The 27,460-nt window shown below is 34.7% G+C and overlaps 3 protein-coding genes across 7 annotated transcripts in view; 2 read left to right on the top strand and 1 right to left on the bottom strand.

Annotated features, from left to right (window-relative positions):
- LOC139499281 (uncharacterized) overlaps positions 1-27,460 on the bottom strand; it is a 740,979-nt gene that overhangs the window by 62,404 nt on the left and 651,115 nt on the right. The window lies entirely within an intron of this gene.
- Positions 345-18,073, top strand: LOC139499063 (tetratricopeptide repeat protein 32-like). Of its 2 annotated transcripts, none has more exons than XM_071287729.1 (3): positions 345-508; positions 13,390-13,547; positions 17,508-18,073. In XM_071287729.1, the coding sequence occupies exons 1-3, from the start codon at positions 375-377 to the stop codon at positions 17,651-17,653; spliced, it is 438 nt and encodes a 145-aa protein (XP_071143830.1). In that variant the 5' UTR covers positions 345-374; the 3' UTR covers positions 17,654-18,073. The 2 variants fall into 2 exon arrangements, with proteins under 2 accessions (XP_071143830.1, XP_071143831.1); XM_071287730.1 differs by having other exon boundaries at positions 468-574.
- The window catches only part of LOC139499060 (uridylate-specific endoribonuclease-like), a 61,726-nt gene continuing 56,549 nt past the window's right edge, over positions 22,284-27,460 (top strand). For 3 of the 4 annotated variants that reach the window (XM_071287726.1, XM_071287727.1, XM_071287724.1), the window contains exon 1: positions 22,301-22,376. In XM_071287726.1, coding sequence (XP_071143827.1) covers positions 22,313-22,376 — 64 coding nt within the window. In that variant the 5' untranslated portion in view covers positions 22,301-22,312. Of the gene's footprint in view, positions 22,377-27,460 lie in introns of all 4 variants that reach the window. The other variant, XM_071287725.1, reaches the window with a different exon arrangement.

Genomic DNA, 27,460 nt, shown 5'->3' with positions numbered 1-27,460 from the left:
ATTTGAGACTTTTATTTTTATTCTTGAAACACAGAACAACGTCGATTATTTTTCTTTAAACCTAATATGGTTTCGGAAGTCAAATGAAGTTTTTTATGTATGTTTTTAATGCTTTGTGGTTTCTACTAAAAAAACGACAAAAATGTTCGGATAAACTAGTAAAAAAAAAGGCAGTATCGAATAGGGAATAATAAAAAGGCAGGACAAATATAACAACTAAAAAAATACAGGACGTCATTCAAGCCTCTCCTTATATTAGTTTAAACTTTTATCAAATGGTAGCTCCCTAAAAATAAAATTAAGACCATCCGGATTTTTTTCATGTGCTATTCGGTTTTGGTTCCAAAATGTAAACAAAGGGAACAAACTCTGTAATGGAATATATCAATTTTTTGGAACAAGCAAAACTTTTAGAAAAAATTGATAGAAAGAAAGCAGAACAAAAATACAGCGAATTTATTGATTGTGCAAAACGAGCAAAGCTCGATATTTCAACAGAAAACAACCTGTATGTATCTGACGTTTAATGCATGATGATGGGAAATCAGAAAAGGGGGAGAGAAATTATGTACATGTATCTATCTATCGGTATTAGCAGAGACATATATACACATATATATGTCTCTGGTATTAGGGGTGCTATAAACAGTTTCGTACTAAAAACTAGGGGTATTTCCCCAGTGAGATTTACATACTGATGGAATTCCCTGCTATTTATATACCACTAAATGAAAAAGTTGATTGTTTTTTATGTTCAATGTGAAAAACATATATTGAAGTTCAATTAAAATGCCACTTTTGTCAAGATTTAAAAAAAAAAAATGTTTTTGTGACTTCCTACTATATGGGAGGCAACTCCATAAACAGCTGATTTTCACCTGTTGCAAAAAGCACTTTGATTTGTCAGGTAAGATAGCTCCTTTCGGAGCAGGCGAACGTAGGCTGAAACTACATTTTCTTAAATCAGCCGGATAAGCTCTTCGAAATGCATATTATAAGAAATCTCAAATATATGCACAGGTTACTGATCCTTGTGTCCAAAGGTGGTCTGTTTTTAAGGTTTTTTAGGGGGAAAATGCCTAATTTCCAGCTGATAACTTGTACCAATTTGCATGTTTAAACAAGAGATGTTGGATTTTTTTTTATTTATTCAGAAAGTTCATAGAATTATCTTTCCATTGATGTATAGATATCTATATAACTATGAATATCTGACTTCTGCATGATGGGTCCACTATTACATGCCCTGTTACAGAATGACGTCACGTAAAAAACTGTTGATTGCACCCTAGTATATAGCTACATTGAGTACATGTACATTTGTACATGTATTCAAATGGAAAAACCAGATTGTAAATAAGAACTTTTAGAACAGCTGTAGAATACTATAGAAAATCATTGGTATAAGTAATAACCCAAACTGACATGTAAAGTAAATTCAAAAAATGTATTAAGGTTCATCATGACCTTTTGGCTAATATGGCTGTATTTACACCACAAATTTTACTCTGATGCTCTGAGTACAGACAAACCTATGCACCTGCAAAAGTTTTAAGGGATGGCAAGAACTAGATTATATATAAATTATTGAAAATAATAAACTTTACTAGACTTTGCTTTCCAGTTTTTTCAAGGCAGGACTGAATAGAGTGAAAAATAAAAAGGCAGGACAGAGATTACAACTAAAAAAAAAATGCAGGACAAAATTTGTCATCCTAGCCCCCCCATAAAAATCAAATGGTAGCTCCCTAACTGAGTGGACCCTATCAAATGAAACTCTGTTTGTTTATTTTGCTATCTTCTGCAGACTGGAAAAAAAACTGGACATCTAAATCATGTATATCAAGACAAGTTTTTAATTTTCTGAAATGTATACTACATATAAAATGTATAACTTTTATAGGGTCCTACTAAAATGCGCCCGGGAGCGCCTGGGTGAAGAAAAAGCGCCCGGGGGAAAGAAAAAGCGCCCGGGGAAGAAAAAATAGAGCCCGGGGAAATATTTGAATATTTTATTGGCATGAGACAACTTTGTGTTGATGAAATAAGTTATGCACATTAATTGTTTTTAATTAGACAAGTAATTTTCAAATTCAGATAATAGACATTTGTAATAAAACAAGTATGAATGTTTCAATTTTAACAATAATATAATTTATGAATACTATTTCGAAAGACTGATTATAATGGATCACAGTTTATGCGGAAGATTTATGAAATGTAAGACATCAAAGGCAAGTTTTTCAAAAACGATATCAAAATGAAAAATGTAAAAAAAAAAACTTAAATTTCACAGATAAATATTAATTTAATCAAAATTAAAAGAGTTACACATAATACATCAGCAAATAAAGCAGTATTATACATGTACCATAGTTAAAACAAGGGGGTGAAAAGCAGGAGTTTGGTTTAAATTTAAAAATAAGCATTAAAACCCTGATAAGCATAGCCATTGAAACAGTTTTAGTTTCATAAAAAAGATATAATAAATGTATATCAACATCTGCATAAAATAGTGTTCACCATGCAGTTGCGAAAGTATAAGACTTCAGGCATCATATCCACATTTATATTAAGGACAAAACAAGCAATGATTATTTATTCTTTTATATAAAATATTATTGTTTTATTCTCCCGGCCGCTAATTTTCCTTCCCCAGCCGCTTTTTCCTTTCCCCGGGCGCTTTTTAGAAGAACGGCTTTTATATATCTAGTTCCTGCCATGCCTTAAAACTTTTGTAGATGTACCAGTTTGTCTGTACTCATAGTAAATTTTGAGATGTAAAAATGGCCATATTTTCAATTCCTTATTCATGATGAACCTTAGGTTCATTTGTACTTCTGAGACTACTTTTCTATATAGCTACTAGTATATTAAAACACATGTATGTTGTATGAAGGAAAGAAATGTAAAAAATCTAAAGTTGTTGTATATGTTTTCAGGTGTTTGTGTGACTTCTTTATTATAGCTTTCGAGTTTTTAGGAATGATTAGAACTATTATTCCAACCTTCAAGGCACTGGCCTCACAAACAGAAAGTAGACAGATTGATAAGCATGTTAGCTATACGCTGATAAATTTTAAATATAAATCTATACAAACTGAAATATAGTTTCAATGATTCTCATGTCTATGTCATGTATGTCTGTATGTATAAGGGACGACATCAAAAGATCAATGTAAGATAAAAAAACTTAATTCAAATAGTTTGGGGGTGGGGGTGAACGGCTGCAAGATTTGGTTATCCGACATTGATTTTTACATATATCCATATGGGTCAATCAATTTTTCCCAAATTAAGTTAAGAGGGGGGAAGGGGGGGGGGGGGGGGGGTCAGTGAAAAAAACTATGTGAATTAAGTTTTTTATCCTTCATTGAACTTTTGATGTCGTCCCTAAATGAACTGTTAAAACAATTGAAAATATCTTTAGATCAGTTCATTGACATCCTAGACGTAAGTCATGTATGTACAATGATTTAAGTTTTGTCAATCTGCTGGATTATTTATTCATGATCATAAGGTTAAAGTACTCAGTGGCGGATCCAGAAATTTTTATAAGTGGGGGCCCACTGACTGACCTAAGAGGGGGCCCACTCCAGTCACGCTTCAGTGATTCCCTATATAAGCAACCAATTTTTTTTCCAAAAAAGGGGGGCCCACCGGCCCCCTGGACCCCCCCTAAATCCGCCTCTGGTACTGGTGATTGACAACTACTAATTCAACAAACAGGGACATTTAACAATGTTTAACTGCCATAACTACAATAGCTCCACAGTCTGCACGGTTAGCCACTAGTCCGATGCCCAAGACTAGTAAAATTTCATTCGGACTAGTAAGTTTTTGCCAAATTTTGTTTGACCCAATAAGAAAAATGTCAGAATATTGGTTTTCGGACTAGTAGTTGAAAAAGTTTTTGGTGCAGACTGTCTAGACTCCAAAATGTCAATCATATTGATAAATTACTCATTTATAACAACATTCTTACATACATATGTACATAACTAATATATATACAAGGCCGTAGCTACCCTTGAGGCAAGTGAGGCAATTGCCTCACTAAAATTTCGACACTGATTATTTTTTTTATACATATATATATCAATATAATAGTCATTTGTTGTTCTGTCTCAACCTTAATTTCTACAACTTGTCATCATTCCTTTTAAACTATTTTTCCTGGATATAACTCAGCATCTCAACGGGTGATGTTTCTCGATAACATTAACCTAGTAATGATAATCATCATGGGTCTCTAGTTAAAAGCAGGCTCTTGCAGAAAAAAGGAAAAGCGACACTGAAGGTAAAGAAGGAATAATTCTAGTAAACTATTTTTTTTGTGAACAGAGTCTGAATATTGCATATACATGTAACTTCATTAGAACAATCCAAAAACGATAAGTAGACTGACAAATCAAGTACTGGTCTTCGGAAGGGGGCAGTCCTGTCTGCGTATTCATTCCTCCGTTTAACCAACTTTTGACAAATCAAGTAATCGCAAGGGGGCAGTCCTGTCTGCGTATTCATTTCACGAACTTTAATCTTTCTCTTTACAGATAAATAGAATATAAATAATATGAAACATGCATGGATTAGTTTCTATCCATGTTTCTTTAACCTTAAAAATTGAAAGAATATCCCATATTCCAATTTGATATTATTGAGGAATGGTAGAACCTTTAACACAGATTTTGTCTTTACTTATTCGGGACTACGGAATTTCGATTCTTTATAGTCGGGGTTTCGGAATCGGACACCCTATACCCCTAACCCCTAAATTTTTAGATTCTGGAACTAAAATACCACCAACTATTTCCAGAAATAATCTGAAATTATGGACCTACATGTAAACGTCAAAAACTCCATTCCAATTCCCCTGTACGCATATCATATATACTCTATAGATAGAATCATACACATTTATCTTATCTCATTTTATCCCTAGTTTGTCTACTCTTTGTCAGCATAAAAGCGAGTTTAATATTTTGTATCTGCGACTGTATGATGGTGCTTACAGGAAAGCTTAATTCCCTTTTGCAAACAAAATTGTTACTACCGATGCTGCTAACAAATTGCTGATGGAGAAGGAATTGGAAGAAGACATTGATCATTGTGTTGATGAGAATGTGCTTCCTTTAGAAACACAGACTGCCCTGAAACGACTGAAAACTTGGAAAAGAGCATGCATGCATGAGTGGCCGGAGAGATTGTGCGGGCTTGTCATGTTCATCGCCATAAGGATATCAGCAGACCAAATTATGATTCTGAAACTATTTGACTGAACCGGCCATAGAAAAATTTGGCAAACTCTACTGAATCGATGTTTGTTCTATGTTCTGGCAGCAGACTCAAACCAGTGATATTTGGATGATTATCTTACATATAAATTTAAATAAAGTTGTTAAAAATTTGGTGTTAGTAAAAGTCTTAAAATATAAAAAAATTATATGAAAAGTGTCCAAATTCAAAACCGTTATCAAACTCTCTAAAAATGCCTAGAATGCAGGATTTTGCACCATTCATTTTATACCCTCCCAAAAAAATTTTTCGCCTCGCTTCGCTCGGCTCAATAATTTTGCCTCACTAAACTAAGATGCCTAGCTACGGCCTTGTATATACCGGTATATATATATAAGCATGTTGACGGAATAAACAATTGTAGAATGTAGAAATGATACATTTTGCTCATTGTGGAAGGCAGTGTGGTGACCCTTTAGTTTTTAACTTCTACATCATTTGGTCTCTGGTCATGCTTGTATAGAGTTGTATCATTGGCAATCATACCACATCTTCTTATTTTTAGGCAGTTAAGCTGCCTTATGCGAGCACCCTGGATTTGTGTTCTACCCAATAAATGCTGAAATACGTGCCATTGTTATCATCTAGCTGGTTACTGTGTTATTTATAACTTATTGGACAGTTTTTTCATACTTTTCATTCTGGATTACAAAAAATATGACCAGAAAAACCTTAAATGATCGTCGATTTTCCCAAAAGTTTTGAAGTTGCACATAGGAAGTAGAGCACATTAGGAATCCTTATGTAGTTTATTGTCCCCTGAGCTTTTGGCTGAGATGTCAAAGAACTGTCAAAGAACAAATGTTTGAAATATTTAATCGCCGTAAATCTCTAAAGACAAGTAGTTAAGATTTCCCAAATTGCAAAAGTCGTAGGAATATTGTTTGTCATCAATACGTAGTCAACTACGTCAGTAGTCTATTAATATAAGTTCAAGTGATCACGCTGTCACGCTGTTGACGGCAATTTTGAATTAGAATACGAAATTTTCGTATCTTTTCAATTTGGACGCAGGGGTTCAAATTAGCGATTGTCCGAGGTCTGCGACATTCCACTTTTGCAGTCGGACTTTCTACTTGGTTACTAGCTACGCCCGACATGCCCGACGGAGCTTTCGGGTCGATCCGGCCCCACGTCGATCCGGCCCAAGTCGATCCGTCCCACGTCGATCCGGCCCCACGTCGATCCGGCCCAAATGTTAAGTCGATCCGGCCCAAATAAAAATATTTTTATAAGGAACAAAAATAAAGATATATATTAATTGTAATTCATAAATGTGTATGATTTTTATTATAATGTGAAAGGTGTACGATAAAAAAAAATTAAAAAAAGGCCTTCGAAAAATATTTTCTTTTCGATCCGTCCCACGTCGATCCGGCCCCACGTCGATCCGGCCCAAATGTTAAGTCGATCCGGCCCAAATAAAAATATTTTTATAAGGAACAAAAATAAAGATATATATTAATTGTAATTCATAAATGTGTATGATTTTTATTATAATGTGAAAGGTGTACGATAAAAAAAAAAATAAAAAAAAGGCCTTTGAAAAATATTTTCTTTAGATGAGTATAAAAGAACTAGATTGATTATGTTTTTATTACAAGTTTTCAAGATTATTGGGTATAATTATATTAAAACGTATATAAAAGAATTCAGACATCAACATTAATCAGCTGAGCAGTATTAAATTATCACTTTCTCTCTATTGACTGGGGTCCTGACAAGTCTTTCATCTTGTGTACAAGCCGATTCCCAAGCTGATACATCAACACTTTATTTTTCTTTTAAGTTCTTAAAATTTCTCAAATTGAGAAATGTTGTTTGATTTGCCGAATCCTCTCTGTAAAAGAGAGGACAAAATGCGTTTGATATTTAATATCACAATGGCTTTTCCTTGTGTGGTATGTGACCAACATGTTAGACCTCGACAACTATAACGGCGTTTTGCATTTGCGCCGATCTGCATTTCATTTGCGCCGATTTTTTCTTTCATTTGCGCCGATTATTTTTTTCATTTGCGCCGATTTTTTTTTACAGGTAAATTACAGGTGAATAGATATAAGAAGATGTGGTATGAGTGTAAATGAGAGAACTCTCCATCCAAGTCATGTTATTTTTCATTTATCATTTAAGACCTCTTCCATTAGCCATTTGTACAAATGTAATGAAATGTCAATCATAACATGTATATAACTGTTGTCCCCTGCTCACTACTGGGAGATGGAAGAAGGCCCACAAGATACACCTCCAGACTTTTTCTTGACAGTACCCGTAGTTCTTTAACCTCTGTCTTTCGGACATCTGCCACATGTTTATGCTCGATCAGTGTTTTGACAATATAATCCGTGGTGACTCTGGGTTTACACGATTTGTGGTACATTCGTAAGATATGTTCTTATGTTTCAGGACACTAACCTTCCGATATGTATGGCCCTCGATGATTAAAGAATTGACTCTTCGGCTCGTTTCAGTGTGTAATATGTCCACCATGTTACAACGAAGTTCCAGAACAATATGAATCAAAATAAACTTAAACATAAATGAACAACAATTATAACCAGATTTTATCAATGGTATAGTACAATACATGTACACGTATTAACTTACCTGTAAATCTATTAGGAGCAAATATAAAATCGGCGCAAATGAAAAAATGAAATCGGCGCAAATGAAAGAATGAAAATTTTCAAAATCTATAAACTATAAAGACCTTGTTGATTACGTAACTTTAAATAATCAGGATTTGATTGAATTAAGTGATAACGAGTGACATTACCTTAGTTCACAATCATCAGACAATTGTTGAATAAACAAACCAATAGACTAATGATTTGATTAAACAAGTCATTATGATGAGTTAAATTTTATAGGTTCCATTGGACTGTAAATATTTGTTTAGCTATTCTGTGTGTGAACTAAATATAATAAAAATCGCCATGACAAAATTCCTCCAAAATCAATATAGTTTATTCATATTTTATAATGGGGCCGGATCGACTTGGGGCCGGATCGACGTGGGACGGATCGACTTGGGCCGGATCGACTTGGGGCCGGATTGACTTGGGGCCGGATCGGTTTGGGGCCGGAACGACCGGATACCCCCGTTGGCTTTCGGGTCGATCCGGCCCCACGTCGATCCGGCCCAAGTCGATCCGTCCCACGTCGATCCGGCCCCACGTCGATCCGGCCCAAATGTTAAGTCGATCCGGCCCAAATAAAAATATTTTTATAAGGAACAAAAATAAAGATATATATTAATTGTAATTCATAAATGTGTATGATTTTTATTATAATGTGAAAGGTGTACGATAAAAAAAAAAATAAAAAAAAGGCCTTCGAAAAATATTTTCTTTTCGATCCGTCCCACGTCGATCCGGCCCCACGTCGATCCGGCCCAAATGTTAAGTCGATCCGGCCCAAATAAAAATATTTTTATAAGGAACAAAAATAAAGATATATATTAATTGTAATTCATAAATGTGTATGATTTTTATTATAATGTGAAAGGTGTACGATAAAAAAAAAAATAAAAAAAAGGCCTTTGAAAAATATTTTCTTTAGATGAGTATAAAAGAACTAGATTGATTATGTTTTTATTACAAGTTTTCAAGATTATTGGGTATAATTATATTAAAACGTATATAAAAGAATTCAGACATCAACATTAATCAGCTGAGCAGTATTAAATTATCACTTTCTCTCTATTGACTGGGGTCCTGACAAGTCTTTCATCTTGTGTACAAGCCGATTCCCAAGCTGATACATCAACACTTTATTTTTCTTTTAAGTTCTTAAAATTTCTCAAATTGAGAAATGTTGTTTGATTTGCCGAATCCTCTCTGTAAAAGAGAGGACAAAATGCGTTTGATATTTAATATCACAATGGCTTTTCCTTGTGTGGTATGTGACCAACATGTTAGACCTCGACAACTATAACGGCGTTTTGCATTTGCGCCGATCTGCATTTCATTTGCGCCGATTTTTTCTTTCATTTGCGCCGATTATTTTTTTCATTTGCGCCGATTTTTTTTACAGGTAAATTACAGGTGAATAGATATAAGAAGATGTGGTATGAGTGTAAATGAGAGAACTCTCCATCCAAGTCATGTTATTTTTCATTTATCATTTAAGACCTCTTCCATTAGCCATTTGTACAAATGTAATGAAATGTCAATCATAACATGTATATAACTGTTGTCCCCTGCTCACTACTGGGAGATGGAAGAAGGCCCACAAGATACACCTCCAGACTTTTTCTTGACAGTACCCGTAGTTCTTTAACCTCTGTCTTTCGGACATCTGCCACATGTTTATGCTCGATCAGTGTTTTGACAATATAATCCGTGGTGACTCTGGGTTTACACGATTTGTGGTACATTCGTAAGATATGTTCTTATGTTTCAGGACACTAACCTTCCGATATGTATGGCCCTCGATGATTAAAGAATTGACTCTTCGGCTCGTTTCAGTGTGTAATATGTCCACCATGTTACAACGAAGTTCCAGAACAATATGAATCAAAATAAACTTAAACATAAATGAACAACAATTATAACCAGATTTTATCAATGGTATAGTACAATACATGTACACGTATTAACTTACCTGTAAATCTATTAGGAGCAAATATAAAATCGGCGCAAATGAAAAAATGAAATCGGCGCAAATGAAAGAATGAAAATTTTCAAAATCTATAAACTATAAAGACCTTGTTGATTACGTAACTTTAATTAATCAGGATTTGATTGAATTAAGTGATAACGAGTGACATTACCTTAGTTCACAATCATCAGACAATTGTTGAATAAACAAACCAATAGACTAATGATTTGATTAAACAAGTCATTATGATGAGTTAAATTTTATAGGTTCCATTGGACTGTAAATATTTGTTTAGCTATTCTGTGTGTGAACTAAATATAATAAAAATCGCCATGACAAAATTCCTCCAAAATCAATATAGTTTATTCATATTTTATAATGGGGCCGGATCGACTTGGGGCCGGATCGACGTGGGACGGATCGACTTGGGCCGGATCGACTTGGGGCCGGATTGACTTGGGGCCGGATCGGTTTGGGGCCGGAACGACCGGATACCCCCGACGGACCTTGAAAGAAAATAAAAAAATAACTTTGCAAACGTTTTTACCAAAATTTCGATCTAATAAACGATCTCAAACTTTTTTTCATCATTACTATTTATGACAGCAATGTTCAATTTGTTCAACCGCTAGCTTTATACAGAAAATCGCCGACATATAATGTATAAATCCGAGTAAAATCGTATCTCACTATCTGTCAAAACAACATTGAAAACAAAATGGCTGCCGCGAGAAGACAATTACAATATCGGATCCGATTCCGGAAGCGGATAAGGGTAATCCCGGGTTTTGGCTATTAGACAGGTGACAAAATACATCTTTGCATGGTAAAAAAATATAAACACTAGAATTGAAAACCAAAACATATATGTAAAAGAAAGAAAAAGCAGAAAATATTTTGTACACCAATTTTAATGTCAAAATCCAATACAGTGTGACAGCTGGGAACAGTTTATCTGACAATATACATGTATGTTCCTGGTAACAGTATAAATTTTCTTTATCAGTGATAAATGTTGGTAATGCATGTTAGATGCTTTTAAAGTTAAACATATTACTGCAATTTCAAGGGGTATTTTTTTGTTCTCCATTTTGATAGGTCATTTAAAATAGCTGAAACTTTCTTATATAAAAAAAAAAAAGATGTGGTATGATTGCCAATGAGACAACTATCCACAAGAGACCAAAATGACACAGACATTAACAACTATAGGTCATCATATGGCCTTCAACAAGGAGAAAAGCCCATACACTATAGTCAGCTATAAAAGGCCCCGATAAGACAATGTGAAACAATTCAAACGAGAAAACTAACAACCCTATTTATATAAAAAAAAATAACAAAAAAAACAAATATGTAACACATAAAATAACGACAACCACTGAATTACAGGCTCCTGACTTGGGACAGGCACAAACAGGTAACTATATTATATGATACCTGAATGTAAGCAAATCATATGATATATAGGTGGAGTCCATTGGGCCACTCTACCTCCTCCTGTTTGATAACTTTGAAACGGATGAGATCCCCACCCTTCAACCATATACATTCATGTATGTCAGAGACTAAATAACTAATCAAATGAAATATAGGGGAAGTCCCTAGGATCACCCCACCCCTCCATGTTTTAGAACTTGGAAACAGTCGAGATCCCCACCCCTAAACCATATTTATTCATGTATGGGACAATATATATATAATCAAATGAAATATAGGTGGAGTCCCTGGGGGTCACCCCACCCCTCCTGTTTGAGAACTTGGTAACGGTCGAGATCCCCACCCCTAAACCATATATCTTCATGTAGGTGACAATTTAACTAATCAAATGAAATATAGGGGGATTCCCTGCGGGTAACCCCACCCCTCCTATTTGAGAACTTGGAAACGGTCGAGATCCCCACCCCTAAACCAAATATATTCATGTATGGGACAATATAACAAATCATATGAAATATAGGTGGAGTTCGTGGGGCCACTCTTCCCCTTTCTGTTTGAGAATTTATAACGGTCAAGATCCACAATCTTAAACAATATATTTTTATGTATGGGACAATATTACAAATCAAATTGAATTATAAGGGGGTCCATATGGTCACTGTACACCCTCCTGTTTGAGAACTTATATGTATGGGACAAGATAACACATTAAATGAAATATAAGGGTAGTCCCTAGGGTCACCCACCCCCTCTTGTGTGTGTTTTGAGAACTTGTATAAGATTGAAATACCAACTCCTAAACTAAACCATATTCATTCGTGTTTGTCATTTCAAAAAGATTGAATGACATACAATGTCAATCTCATGGACGTCACATATGCATGACACTTTGCTAGACCTAACCAACGTGTACTAGACCTTGTCCAATTTCAGGCGACCATGGGAATGAATATTTATGGGAACTTTGTTTGGAAGACTTCGTAACAGCATTATGTGACAATCATTTTTTTGATAATTAAAAAAATTTATTGATGGAAAATAATTAGTAGGTTTAAAGAATTTACCTTAATAATAATTTGAATTATTTCTGGTCCTATAAAAATTTTCATATTCATATGGCTCATTTTAAAGAAAACATATCTTTCAAGCCGAAGAATGTTTGACCAACTGTTTTTATAATTACCTGTCATTTAATTCCAAACTCAGAAATCATAGACTTAGGGTGAATGGTGGGGACATTTACATTTACTATGGACAGGTCAGTCAGACCTCACCTTTAATCCCTGTAGTAGTAAACATTTGTCTGATGTGTGTCTCATAACTTTTGTACTGTTGAACACAAACTCAGTTTTCTTTCCAGGGAAGCAAGTCCATTAATACTTTTACAAGCTCGTACTAAAGTCAACTTGAACTACTAACAGTCAACTAATACCAACGTTAACTATCAACTAGAAGAACTGCAATCATTGCAAACTTGTATCACTGCAGACTCTATGACCATGAAAAAAATATACTTGATAGATCCGTTGCTTTAAAAAACTTTGACAAAATATGAATTATTTGCCTTAATGATTAATTCATTAAATGAACATAAATGTACAATATATGAATGTTAAATGTTTGTTCTTTTTAAAAATCTTTAAAAAAAAATTGAAGCAACATTGCAACAGTTTTTATAATTATGTTTGGCTTGGTTTTTGGTTAACTGCCTACAGCGCTTACAGTGCTTTGATTATATTAATGTTATTAATCTTTTGGTGTACAGTAACACTGCATTTATATACATTTGTATTGAATATAAGATCATGCAGATGATTCCTTAAGATCAAGAGTTATAAAAAAAACATTGGGGAATTTGACTGAAATATTGAGGTGAACCTAAGCTTCCTAATTTGGAGCTTCTGTAGCACAAAGTGGTGCATCATAGGGTAGTTAGGTTGCTCACTTTGCCTGGTGCGACAACCCCTGTACCATATCTAAATATGGATTTTAATTTCTAATCTTTCCATCATTTTTGTTCATTAGTGATTTGAATCCCTTTGATTTTTTCAGGAGATCTTCATTTGCTTCAGCATATAATAATAGAGGTTACCTGAGATATTTATCTGTGGATTTTGACCAAGCATCAAATGATTATACTTCCTGTTTGACCATTGACCCTAACTTCACTTTTGCCTATTATAATAGGGGAATGATACATTATAGATTAGGTAAGACAGAGAATAATGTGAAAAGGTACCAGTTAATTATAACATGATTATCATGTGACATTTCTAGACTAGGTTTATACACAAAGTACAATCATTTGTCACAATGTGAAAAGGTACTATTATATATATATATGTTAGCCGCAATAAGTGAAATTAGGCCTTAAGCTTAAATCCTAGGCAATAAGCTAACGCTTAGACAGTAAGTCTATTGCCTAAGTGATGTTAGGCATTCGTCTTAAATCCTAGGATTTAAGCTTAAATCTTGAAAAATGTGTGCAGGCATTAAGCTTAATGCCTAAAATAGAAATGCAAGTAAATAAAGACATTTATTCATTATAATAAAAATATATTTGTTACATAATAATACTAGGAGAACTGGAGCCTTTTTATCGAAACTATCCTAAGATGGGTCCTATAAGATATTCTTAAGGTGGTACCTAACACTACAGGGAGATAACTCTGTAAATGCAGCAGAAGGTTTTAATGACGTTGTGTTCATAAGGGAATATTAAGCTTCTCAATGATCAAAATAAGTGTTTGTCAAACTGCTATATAACCAGTGTAATTTTTCTGATTAAACGGTTATTTCAAATTTTTTGAAATTTTTATATTTTTGTCAAAGGGTTAAAGTAAATACTTTGTCAAAATTTTAAGAAAATTAAACGAGCCAAATTAATTTTAGTTAAAGTGTTAGGTACCACCTTAAGACAGAAATTGAGATAAAGTTGGGACCGACTTACGACATGTCTCAGCATGCACATCAAAATTATCTAAGTTAGTATTATTTTACCTAGGATGTCATAACCACTCTCATAAGTGAAAATAAAAGAAAATAGCAAATGAAAAATTTTAAGTATGGTATCAAACTTAAGGTGGTACCCAACACCTTAACTAAAATTAATTTGGCTCGTTTAATTTTCATAAAATTTTCAGAAAGTATTTACTTTGACCCTTTGACAAAAATATAAAAATTTCAAAAAATTTTAACCAACCGTTTTATCAGAAAAATTACACTGGTTATATAGCAGTTTGACAAACACTTATTTTGATCATCGAGAAGCTTAATATTCTCAAAACAACATAACGTAATTAAAACGTTTAGCTGATTTTACAGAGTTATCTCCCTGTAGTGTTAGGTACCACCTTAATCAACAAAATTAATTTAAAAACTGATTAATTATTTGAAAATAATTATTAGTTTTAAGTTTAAAGGTAATATATAATTTTAATATTATAATTGTACATTTAAACTCTTTGAAACAAAACATAAGTAAAAACATATAACTACGTTTTATGTTAGAATTGAACAAACTAATTTTAAATAATTAAATTAATTTATAGTTGATAAAATCAGTATGTGCTTTGAGGGAGCTGAATTCGAAGTGTCACGGTTTCATAAATCTTGTGCGTCTTTCATATAAATACTTAGTACTTCAACTACTTTATTTCATCATGTTCATTACTGCGTTTAACATACGTTTGAGTATGAGTAAAAGAAAAAAATATAATTTTACCGATGCAAAACTACAGGGCCCAGTTTCATCCTAAATATAAAAAAGAAGATGTGGTATGATTGCTAATGAGACAACTATTTACAAGAGACGGGAAATAAAATCATTAATAACATATATTATGTATATTAAAACGCATCAAATAATAATTAATAGTGACTTTATTTACCAAACTCATAACAACTATAGGCATACAACATAAAAACTACACATATAATTAAAAAAATATGAAAACTTGATCATGTTGATAGAAATTTGTTTTTAAATCATTTTGTTATCACAAGTTGTGGAACTGTTAAACAGAAAATTTACTTATCCAATAAAAAATATTGGAAAGTGGTGTGAGCAAAAAAAAATCACATTTTAATTTTGTGTTCAAATCAGCACGACTAGTGAAGTGTACAAATTTTCAAATACATATTATAATTATATTCCATAGAATCCCCCCCCCCTTTTTTTTTAATTGGATACACTCACTTTTTTTAAAAACTTTTTAATATTTAATATTTACCACAAAACATTAAAAAAGTATGTTTTGTAACTGCTAAAATTACTTAATGAACTTACTAAATTTGAAGATCTGTCAAATGAATGTATATTTATACATGTAATATTAAAAATATAATTAAGAAACGACTAAATCACCAAATATGCAAAAAATCCAGAGTTTACTTATTGCCTAAAATCATGTTCGGCAATAGGATGAATAATCATCATCAGATTTCAGGAAATTAGCTTAATGCCTGAAAATTTCAGGCAATAACTTAATGCCTAGGCGTTAGCTTGTTGCCTAGGATTTAAGCTTAATGCCTAATTTCACTTATTGCCGCTAACATATATATATGCTCATAAATTTGGGTAATGCACTTTGCAATATATATATTTATCTATCTGTTTATGACATGTGCAATGTAGATGTAGATAGGTAAATTTTGTACACATCAGTCAGATATAATGAGCTAAGATGTGGTATGATTGTATTGAGACAACTACCCATCAGAAAACAAATGAAGGAGATGTTAGGGACGACATCACAAGATCGATGTAGGATAAAAAAAACTTAAATCAAATAGTTTAGGGGTGGGGGTTAAAATTCTGCAAGTTTTGTAATCTTAAATTGATTTTTACATAAATCCCTATTGGTAAATCAATTTTTCCCAAATTAAGTTAAGAGGGGGGTGGGGGGTCAGTGAAAAAACTATGTGAATTAAGTTGAACTTTTGATGTCGTCCCTTAACATATCATGTTTAGCAACTACTGTTGATTACTTAGTTTCGTGGGTACCAGTTTTCGTGGGTACCAGTTTTCGTGGATTGCAGAAGACTTGCCTTTTCTTGACAATGTAATTTCATGGTTTTGATAGAACAAATTTATGTAGAACATTTGTAATTCGTTGAACATATAAATTTGGGTGTTAAATAAATAATAATGAATCCACAGTATACTGTATACATTTTGTAGGCCACTGCAGTGGCGGATCTAGGGGGAGGGTTCCGTGGGTTGGAACCCCCTTTTTTTTGGACAATCAATGCATTTGAATGGGGACATATAGTTGGAACCCCCCCCCCCCCCCCCCCACTTTTTGTCCTGGGTTGGGAACCCCCCCTTTTTCAAATGGCTGGATCCGCCACTGCACTGTACATATATAAGTCCACATATATACAGCCTTCAATATTGAGAAAAATCTACTTGTAAGCAGATTGGGGTGTACAGAATATTTGTATTTTAATCAGATTGCCATAATGGAGCAGTGTTAACTTTAAGGTGAGGAGGTTATTATTGTTGTTGTGCAAGGAACATTTTTATTTTATTTTTCATCACTATTAATCAAATTATATCAAAAAATTTTCACTATAAGATATGGGCAAAATCAGGATTCAAATATTTTTTTTGGTCATCTGCTTGACTAGTCCAAATAATTATGACATCTAGCAAGGCTATTTTAAAAAAAATTCTGGGACGACTTCTGTCGTAGGAAAAAAAATAGCCTTGCCATATGTCATAATTATTTGGAATAGCTACTGCTTGACCAGAAACTTTTGGGGATTAATTTATATAATATTTTTTTTAGAATAAAACATTTCCCCCTTTCCCTAAGGCAGCAACCATTTGATTTTCTGGGGGGGGCTATGGTTTTTTTTTCTGTGCAAACTTTTTTTTTCGCCTTCGGCGAAGAACAATCTATTTTTTTAGCGACAAACCGAAGACAATTTTTTTCTTTCAATTTTAGCATTACATATAGTGGCAGCTGAGGGTGAAACAAACAATTTTTTTTACTCAGGGTCCAAAACAAATTATTTTTTTCACCAAAACCTGGAAACAAACTTTTTTTCCAAAAAAAACCATAGCCCCCCCCAGAAAATCAAATGGTTGCTGCCTAAATGATTGTTTCCTTATACTTGTTTACTTCCTTATGTCACTATAACATATTTTTATGCATTTTTTTCAGGTAGATTTGATGAAGCCATTAAAGACATGACACAGACATTAAAACTGGATCCTTCATTTGAACAGGCCAAGATAGGACTTGATAAATCTATGCATGATAAACAAACATTTGAACAAAGAAGAAAAGAAGGATTTTATAACTCCTGATTTTAAATGCTGTGTTACATTAATATAATTGTGCCTGATTTTTAAACTGTGTTAACTTTAACTGTTTGTTATTAAATGGATGAATTTTATGTGCTCTGTGTTAATTATTAACTTTGTTACATACTATAAACAGATGAGCTGCGTCGGATAGAAATCGACCTTATGCAAACGAAAATTAATACCTCTGTTAACCTATTTTGGGTTGAAATAATTTTTACGGAAAGTCTGTAATTGTTCCAAAGGTAGACTTGTAGAAGAAGACAACCATTTAAAACGGACCAAAATGAATCTTGTATATCCAAAATCGATCAAAGTCTTAAACATGTGTATGTGTACATGCACTTGCATAAGGTCGATTTCTATCCGACGCAGCTCAGATGTTTTATATAATACATTAAAATGATTTATAATCATGAATAATTCTTTTAAATTTGTATGCCTGTATCTGACACTGTGCTAAAACGGTTCAACTCTGAAAACTTTCCCACTTTTTTGGGGATATCCTCATTTAGAGATGTTGACCTTTATGATATTCAAATATTAAGACGTAAATCCTTTTAAAAAGTAATCAGAGGAAAACAAAATACTATATATACTCAATGAAAAATAAAGAATGTACATTTATAATTTATTAATATAGAATAAGTAACAAAGATATAATTTAATTAAATTGAGAATGGAAATGGGTAATGTGTCAAAGAGACAACAACCTGACCAAAAAGTAAAAAAAACAGGTCATAATGGAGGCCATACTAATCTCCAAAACATTCTTTTATTTTCGTTTCTTAAAACAGTAAACATTCGCTGTGCAATTAAAGAATTAAGAATGATCAGTTCCAACATAACGGCTATTATTACGATTGCTGGATAAAGTATAAACGAGAGGAATGAATCGCTATCAATAACGTTTACTTAGCTCCACATATAAACCCAGTGATATTCAAAGATTGGTTTGGTATTTCGAGAGTTTCATCTTAACGCTAGACGTATATGTCTTTTTTGTCGTTTTCATACTATCGTTTTCGATTTCTGCGCTATTTGTGATGTTCGATGAAACTCTCGATTTCATCGAGTGTGTAGGGAAATGTAAAATCCTTGGTTAGCTTGATTGTTAGCTAAACCGTGAAGTCATTATTAGTTAAGGTATACTACCATTCTTTCGAAGTAGGCTAGTCTTACACACAGATAGATTGGTGATCTGTCGGACTAGTCTACTCTTTAAGGAGGGTAGATCACCTTTAGAACCTTATAACTACTTCACGGTTCAACTTACAAGCAAGCTAACCAAGGATTCTACCTTTCCCTACACACACAATGGAATCGGCTGTAAGTACCAAACTTGTTATATACTTCACACCAAAAACCCCACTTTATAATATATTGTTTAATTATTTTTTGTGTTTGTTTGCAAACAGTAATGATAACTTGAAAAAGAGGAAATTTGTAATAATAGAATATGTATCAAAATGTAAATGTATTGTACGTACCCTGCCGGAGCAACTAGAAATCGTCCGGGTTTCTGAAGGGATTTGTGTTGCTTAGTCTTTAGAATTCTATGTCGTGTATTTTATTTCTTTTGATCTTGTTTGTAATTACGACGGTATTCGTTGTTTGCCAATTTGAAGACACTTCCAGTTTATCTCGAACAAGCGTCTTTCATGTTCTTTTTTGTTTTAATCTACCGCTTTTCTTTTTTTTATGCCCCATTTATGGAGATTATGTTTTCTTGTCTGTGCGTCCGTTCGTTTGGTCCGTCCGTCCGTCCTTCTGTCCCGCTTCAGCTTAAAGTTTTTGGTCGAGGTAGTTTTTGATGAAGTTGAAGTCCAATCAACTTGAAACTTAGTACACATGTTCCCTATGATATGATCTTTCTAATTTTAATGCAAAATTAGAGATTTTGCCCCATTTCCACGGTCCACCAAACATAGAAAATGGTAGTGCGGATGGGGCATCCGTTTACTATGGACACATTCTTGTTATTTTTAAATAAAACAAGTGAGCGAAAGTAGTAACACAATTCTTAAAAAATGACCTTTGGATTCAAATGAATTTTTGAACAATTGTTTGTTCCAGAAAAAAGCGTTAATCAATACTGGATAACTATATCACATGAAGTATAAAACAAAGTCTGTCAAATTGGTTTTAATAATTATTCATATATTCAGTGAAAAATAAATACCATTTTTCGCCTATTACCGGATGTTGAAAATTTAATTGTTTTCTTTTCACTCTTCCTTGTTAAAAAGTGTCTTTATTGTATTATTTTGTATGCTTATTTAAGTTAACTTATCGTGAAACAATTCACGTCCTAATATATGGAAACAAAATGTTGATACTTCAGTGCAACCTGTGTTATCCGACACACTGGAGGAGCAGAAAAAAAATGTTGGATTAAGCAGGGTGTCGAAATACTCAGGGTGTTTTTTCAGCAAGGATAGGAATATTTTTGGACCATGAAAATGTATCGGTTAAAGCACGATGTTTGAATACTCAAGTGTCAGATTAGGCAGGTTACACTGTAGTTATTTTTAGCCTGAACAAAATGGTCGTTTCTTGTTATTGTGAACATGCTAATATGCTAGTCATACATATTGGAGGATCCTTGATTATTAATCCAATATTTATAAAGTAATTCAAGGTATCAAAAATTGTATGTGACACTCTCTTCTACCTACCCCAAAAACAAACTACAAAAGTTAGATACTCGAGTATTCGCTCGGAAGGCGGGCTAATCGAGTATTCGCTCGGAAGGCGGAGTACTCGAATATTCGCTCGAAAAAATGAGTAATCAAGTATTCACTCGGAAGGCAGAGTAATCCAGTTTTCGCTCGGAAGGCTGAGTGATCGAGTATTCGCTCGGAAGGCTGAGTACTCGAGTATTCGCTTGGAAGGCTGAGTACTCGAATATTCGCTCGGAAGGCAGAGTAATCGATTATTTGCCCAGAAGGCGGAGTACTCGAGTATTCGCTCGGAAGGCGGAGTAATCGAGTATTCACTCAGAAGGCGGAGTAATCGAGTATTCGCTCGGAAGGCGGAGTAATCGAGTATTCGCTCGTAAGGCAGAGTAATCGAGTTTTTATTCGGAAGGCGGGGTTCTCTAGTTTTCGCTTCGAAGAATGAGAACTCGAGTATTCACTTGGAAGGCGGAGTAATCAAGTAATTGCTCGGAAGGCTGAGTGATCGAGTATTCGCTAGGAAGGCGGAATACTCGAGTATTCGCTCTGAAGGCGGAATACTCGAGTATTCGCTCGGAAGGCGGAGTAATCGAGTATTCGCTCAGAAGGTGGAGGAGAAATCAAGTATTCGCTCGGAAGGCGGAGTAATCGATTATTCGCTCGGAAGGCTGAGTACTCGAGTATTCGCTCGGAAGGCTGAGTGATCGAGTATTCGCTCGGAAGGCGGAGTAATCGAGTATTCGCTCGGAAGGCAGAGTAATCGATTATTCGTTCGGAAGGCTGAGTACTCGAGTATTCGCTTGGAAGGCTGAGTACTCGAGTATTCGCTCGGAAGGCAGAGTTATCGAGTATTTGTTCGGAAGGCGGGCTAATCGATTTTTTGCTCAGAAGGCGGAGTACTCGAGTATTCGCTCGGAAGGCGGAGTAATCGAGTATTCGATCAGAAGGCAGAGTAATCGAGTATTCGCTCGGAAGGAGGAGTAATCGAGTGTTCGCTCATAAGGCAGAGTAATCGAGTATTTGTTCGGAAGGCGGGGTTCTCTGGTTTTCGCTTCGAACAATGAGAATTCGAGTATTCAGTTGGAAGGCGGGGTAATCATGTAATTGCTCGGAAGGCTGAGTGATCGAGTATTCGCTCGGAAGGCGGAATACTCGAGTATTCGCTCGAAAGGCGGAGTAATCGAGTATTCGCTCAGAAGGTGGAGGAGAAATCAAGTATTCGCTCGGAAGGCGGAGTACTCGAGTATTAGCTCGGAAGGCTGAGTCCTCGAGTATTCGTTCAGAAGGCTGAGTACTCGAGTATTCGCCTGGAAGGCTGAGTATTCGAGTATTTGTTCGGAAGGCTGAGTACTCGAGTACAGTTTAAGTACTTTGATAATCGTTTGACTTACAATCATGAGACATTTTCATTTTCATCTAAAGTTATTTCTGAACAAGAGCAAAAGCGAAGTGCCCTGCAGTGAACCCTGCACAACTGATTAGGGGCCTTTGTAACGGTGTTTGTATACGGATCAACAAAATTTGAATTATTCAGAGAAAGCGGAGAGTGACATTTAATGAATAATGCCAGCTTCTTTTCACGAAATCTTCTTATTCTAAAAATAAAAGAAAGAGGCCAATTTAAAAAGCATGGATCGTGAAAAACATAGGGTTCCAACCCGACCCGCCACTGATAACATCAAGCCAACTACATGAAACATATTACATATACCATGAAACCTGTTTAAACCGAACCTCTTCGGGACTTTATATAATTTTTCGGTTTTATAAGGTTCACAACGCAAATGGTTGGTATGACAGTGCCTTAAAACCTGTTTGGTTTATACAGGTTTTCCATTTAGCCAGGTTTCACTGTATACACTTTTACAACTGTTACATTATTACATCAATAAATTAGTTCTGATGTAAAGAAAACAAAAGTACATTTAGTTGTATGTCTTTTTTAAGAAAGTGAATAGTCATATCTGTATATTTGCTGAATGTAATGATGTCTCTGGATTTCATTTATATTTTGTTCTCGTTTTACTTGGGCTCGATATGCGCATCAGGTATTTATTGTTAATTTTCGATTCATGCGACTTTGACTGTTCCTCTGGTATAATTCGCTCCTCTTTTAAAAGAAGTTGAATTGGCTTATTCAATTATCAAAAAGTAAAATCACAAAAATACTGAACCAGAGTAAAATTCAAAACGTAAAGTCCCTAATCAAATGGCAAAATCAAAAGCCCAAACACATTAAACGAATGGACAACATCTGTCATATTACTGACTTGGTACAGGCATTTTCGTGTGTATAATATGGTGGATTAAAAGTTTTATATCATATTTTGACTTTAGGGAGCTACCATTTGATTTTTATGGGGGGGGGGGGGGGGGGGCTAGGATGAAATTTGAAAAAAATAGGCAGGACAGGAGTTTTGAGTAAAAAAAAAAGGCAGGATGAGCAACTTGGTAAAAAAAAAAAAGGCAGGATGACAATTTGTGTAAAAAAAGTCAGGATAACTAGTAAAAAAAAAGGCAGGACCGAATAGAGTAAAAAATAAAAAGGCAGGACAGCGATTACAACTAAAAAAAAAAGCAGGACAAAATTTTTCATCCTAGCCCCCCCCCCCCCCCCCCCCCCCCCCCCCCCCCCATAAAAATCAAATGGTAGCTCCCTTAGATACTTTTGCAATGATGATTTGTTGCATAGCTTCAATTACTATCTACAAGATGCATGATACATTGCCAGTATCGATCAAAAAGGTATATATCGGGAGGATATTACCTTACCAGTATTGTTTGGATTATTAGCTTCCACTATATAAATAACACATGGCTGAGAGGGTGGTAGAGCAGATTGGTACCCCGAGAAAACATCGTCCACCGCGGCCATGTCTTATCATTATTGTCTTTTACATATATTTTATTTAAAAAGTATTTTCTATGAAGTCACGTACATAACAATGTTACGGGTATTAGAAAAATCAACAGTAGTGAGGCAAGATGTTTCATTTTCTCATTTTGACAGTTAAATTATAGAATGTCAGCCAAAACATAGAACTTAAGCATTGTCTTTAATGCAAATTCAATTCATCGTCCTTTAAATTATCGATTTTGATTTGTCTGAACGAGAGGGGGACATTAAAAAAAATTGTCACCCGCTTGATACGGTGCTTTTTGTCCGCAATTTGCTTTTTGTCCGCTTTTGCTTTTTGTCCGATAATTTTGCTTTTTGTCCGAAACTTTTGCTTTTTGTCCGTTGCTTTTTGTCCGTTTCGCTTTTTGTCCGATAATTTTGCTTTTTGTCCGAAACTTTTGCTTTTTGTCCGTTGCCTTTTGTCCGTTTCGCTTTTTGTCCGATAATTTTGCTTTTTGTCCGACACTTTTGCTTTTTGTCCGTTGCTTTTTGTCCGCTTTTGCTTTTTGTCCGATAATTTTGCTTTTTGTCCGAAACTTTTGCTTTTTGTCCGTTGCTTTTTGTCCGTTTCGCTTTTTGTCCGATAATTTTGCTTTTTGTCCGAAACTTTTGCTTTTTGTCCGTTGCCTTTTGTCCGTTTCGCTTTTTGTCCGATAATTTTGCTTTTTGTCCGACACTTTTGCTTTTTGTCCGTTTTGCTGGTTTAGCTCACCTAGACCAGAGGACTAACTGAGATTTACTCATCAATAGGCATCCGTCTTCGACGTTAAATTTTACAAAAATCTTTCTCCTCTGAAACTACTGGCATAATCATCCTTTAGGTATCTAGTTTAAAAAAAAATATCACATGACCCCGCCCCAATAATCAAGATGGCCGCCATGTCTATAAATAGAACTTTGGGTAAAATTTAGATTTTGGCTTATATTTCTGAAACCAAAGCATTCAGAGCCAATCTGACAAGGAGTAAATATGTTTATCAAGTCAAGATCTATCTGCTGAATTTTTTTTCGACACATCGGATAACAGTTTTTAGAGTTGCTGCCCCTTAATTGGTAATTTTAAAGAAAATTATCAGATTTTGGTTTTTATTTGAATGAAGTTTTATTACGATCTGTGAAAAAAATGTCAGATCAAAAAGTGTAGATCGCAGTAAGGTCGTATCACCATCGTGGTGAGGTTTTCAAGATCGTGATGAGCGTGGCCAACTTTGAACATGTTCAAAACAATCGTGGTGCGGTCGTGGTGAAATCAGGTCGTAGTAGAATCGTAGTGAGAGCGCACTAAGGTCGTGTAAGATCACAAAGGTCGCTGTACCATCGTAGCGAGGGCGCAGCGAAAGCGTGATTCTATTTTCGGAGAGACAGCGCTATTATCTCACAGCGACGTTATTACGACCTCACTACGACCATCGTGTTATCATAGAGACCCAACTACAAACATACCACGTTAACACCACCGCTGTTCACGACCATAGTAGGATTCTAGTACGCCCTTGGCGTCCTCAAAAACGCTCTTCTTACGACCCCACTACGTTCATTTTACGACCATCATTCTCATTGTCATTTTCACATAAAATATATTAAATCTCTCCAGGTTTTATTTGTCTGTATGTAATTAGGACTTCTTTTTCTCTAACGGATTAACCATGCTTCTTGTTTTTATATGCTAGTAGATTAGACCGTTGGTTTTCCCGTTTAAATGGTTTTACACTAGTAGTAATTTTGGGGCCCTTTATAGCTTGCTGTTCGGTGTGAGCATTATTTTTTGGATTAAGTTATTTTTGGATTAAGCATTAAGTTTCCGTATAGAAGGCCGTACCTTGACCTATATTGGTTTACTAATATAGATTGTTACTTGGATGGAGCGTTGTCTAATTGACACTCATATCACATTGACACATCTGTGTCATCTCTGCTATCGTTCACTAAAATATCGTCATTTGAGCTTGATGGACCAGCAATAGGTTGTAATTTAGATTGATTGGTCGGTTCGACATCTCTGCTGGATCAGGATTCGAAACTATTAGAGCTCCCTTTGCCTCTACATCAACCCCTCAGTACCACCACGCCCACGTGCGGTGAGAACGTGTTATTATCGTAGAAGGATTGTCGTAGAAGCGTAATGAGAACGTAGTAGCATCGTGAAAGCAACGAAAATTTACATTTCCATGCCGCTCATACCGCGACCTCACCACGATCTGAATTTATTTTAGATCTCGGTGAGCGTGGTGTGATCGTGGTTTAGAGGGACTGGGGTTTAACTTGTTATAACGGCTTGGATTTCAACTTAGCTAACTTGTTTTAACGACTTAACAAACATCGTACTCTCTTGTTCCTGTCAAAAAGGGACAAGTTTTGGTGTGATTTAATAGAAATAGATATGAGGGTTTGGATGGGGTTAACTGATTAGAGAATAATGCCCTTAAAAAATGAAGATTAGAGAATAACGGGCAAAAAAAAAAAGATTAGAGAAATGTATGGTCTAAAAATATAATGAATATTGAATGATTAATAAAAGAAAACACTAAAAATTAACTGTTAACAGAATTTTCCCTTCTTAAAATTTAAAGAAAATTATCAAAATTTTCATTGTAAAAATATGATAACTTGGTAAACCTTTTTTGGGTTTCGTGATAATAAACTATAGGATTCAGTCAATGTGAACTGGTTTCCGATACTTCTACTTGGACTTTTAATTCAGTGGCGGATCCAGAGGGGAGCGTAGAGGGCGTCCTTTGTTCAGACTTTAAAAAAAAAAAGATTAATCAGACATATTTATATTTTTGTCCATCTGTTGAGTTAAGCCTTTTCAACTGATTGTTATAGTTCGTTCTTATTTTGTACTGTTATACCACTGTCCCGGGTTAGGGGAGGGTTGGGATCCCGCTAACATGTTTAACCCCGCCACATTATTTATGTATGTGCCTGTCCCAAGTCAGGAGCCTGTAATTCAGTGGTTGTCGTTTGTTTATATGTTACATATTTGTTTTTTTTTACATAAATAAGACCGTTAACCAAGTTTTTTCGTTTGAATTGTTTTACATTGTCTTATCGGGGCCTTCTATAACGGACTATGCGGTATGGGCTTTGCTCATTGTTGAAGGCCGTACGGTTACCTATAGTTGTTAATGTTGTGTCATTTTGGTATTTTGTGGATAGTTGTCTCATTGGCAATAATACAACATCTTCTTTTTTATATAGACTTCGTGAACATGGTGAACTTTGCCATTTACCGTGTACTTACTATATAATTTTATACGACAATTTTTGACTTATAAAGATATTTTTCGCTGGAATTTACTGATTATCAAAGTCATATGATTCGATATGGTGAAGTTGACTTGCAGTGCGTCGAATAAAACGTCTCTCAGTCATTTGAAATTCAAATTACAGTAACACATTGCATAGGCTGAGGATGACAATCATAACATTCAAAGCAACACAGGATTTAGCAAGAACATATTGACTTCTATTTCACTATTCCACCAAACAGAAAGTAATGCTCTATAGACTATTACACTCTCATGAAAAATAGTTCCACTGCAATAGTATCTAACTACGGAAATATGTTTAACCCCAAACGCCCCAGCCTATTTAAAAATAATTTAGCTGAATAATGATCCCTAGTCAGTATAAGCTCTATATAGTTTTAAAGTCGTAAGTCCGAACCATTTGATTTGAGGAGACAGTCTTAGATATTTGAGAGAAAAAAAATTAACTCTGATTTTTGCCTTAACAAAATATATAGACGCAAAATAAAAATCTTGTCCACTATTTTGCTATTAGAAACGAAAATTCCCAACAGAATTATTTAGCATTAAATGAACATGATGAATAAAAGCGGGCATATTTTTTGTGGCAGGGGTTTTCATGGTTGACCGGAATGTCTGTTTCGCCGAACTGATATATATGGAATACTTTTTCAAGACCAGACTGCAACCTGCCTGCTGGGTGTGGCCTTTATGTCTTCATTTGTCGGCCGGCATTCATTAATTCATTGTCATTTCAGACTCATTCTTAGCCTTTGATTGATTTGGAACCCTTTACTTCCCTTAATGTTGTTGGTGAAACATATCAACCAAATATTTGGATAAAAATTGCTTGTTTGTCTATTTTTACTCGTGTCGGTCGTATTTCAAATTCAATCGAATAGCCCAGCGTATATCTTGTTAACAACAACAACTCTGTGAGGTTATTCTTACTTAACTTACAACAAACGTACGAACATTTTTC

The sequence above is a fragment of the Mytilus edulis genome, chromosome 12 (assembly GCF_963676685.1).
Source record: "Mytilus edulis chromosome 12, xbMytEdul2.2, whole genome shotgun sequence".
NCBI classification, from domain to species: domain Eukaryota; kingdom Metazoa; phylum Mollusca; class Bivalvia; order Mytilida; family Mytilidae; genus Mytilus; species Mytilus edulis.
This window is presented reverse-complemented; position numbering and strand designations above follow the sequence as displayed.

Coding starts and splice junctions, on each gene's coding strand:
- LOC139499063 (XM_071287729.1), top strand. CDS start 375: ATGGAATATATCAATTTTTTGGAACAAGCAAAACTTTTAGAAAAAATT. Junction 509..13,389: donor ATTTCAACAGAAAACAACCT/GTATGTATCTGA, acceptor TGATTTTTTCAG/GAGATCTTCATTTGCTTCAG. Junction 13,548..17,507: donor AATGATACATTATAGATTAG/GTAAGACAGAGA, acceptor CATTTTTTTCAG/GTAGATTTGATGAAGCCATT.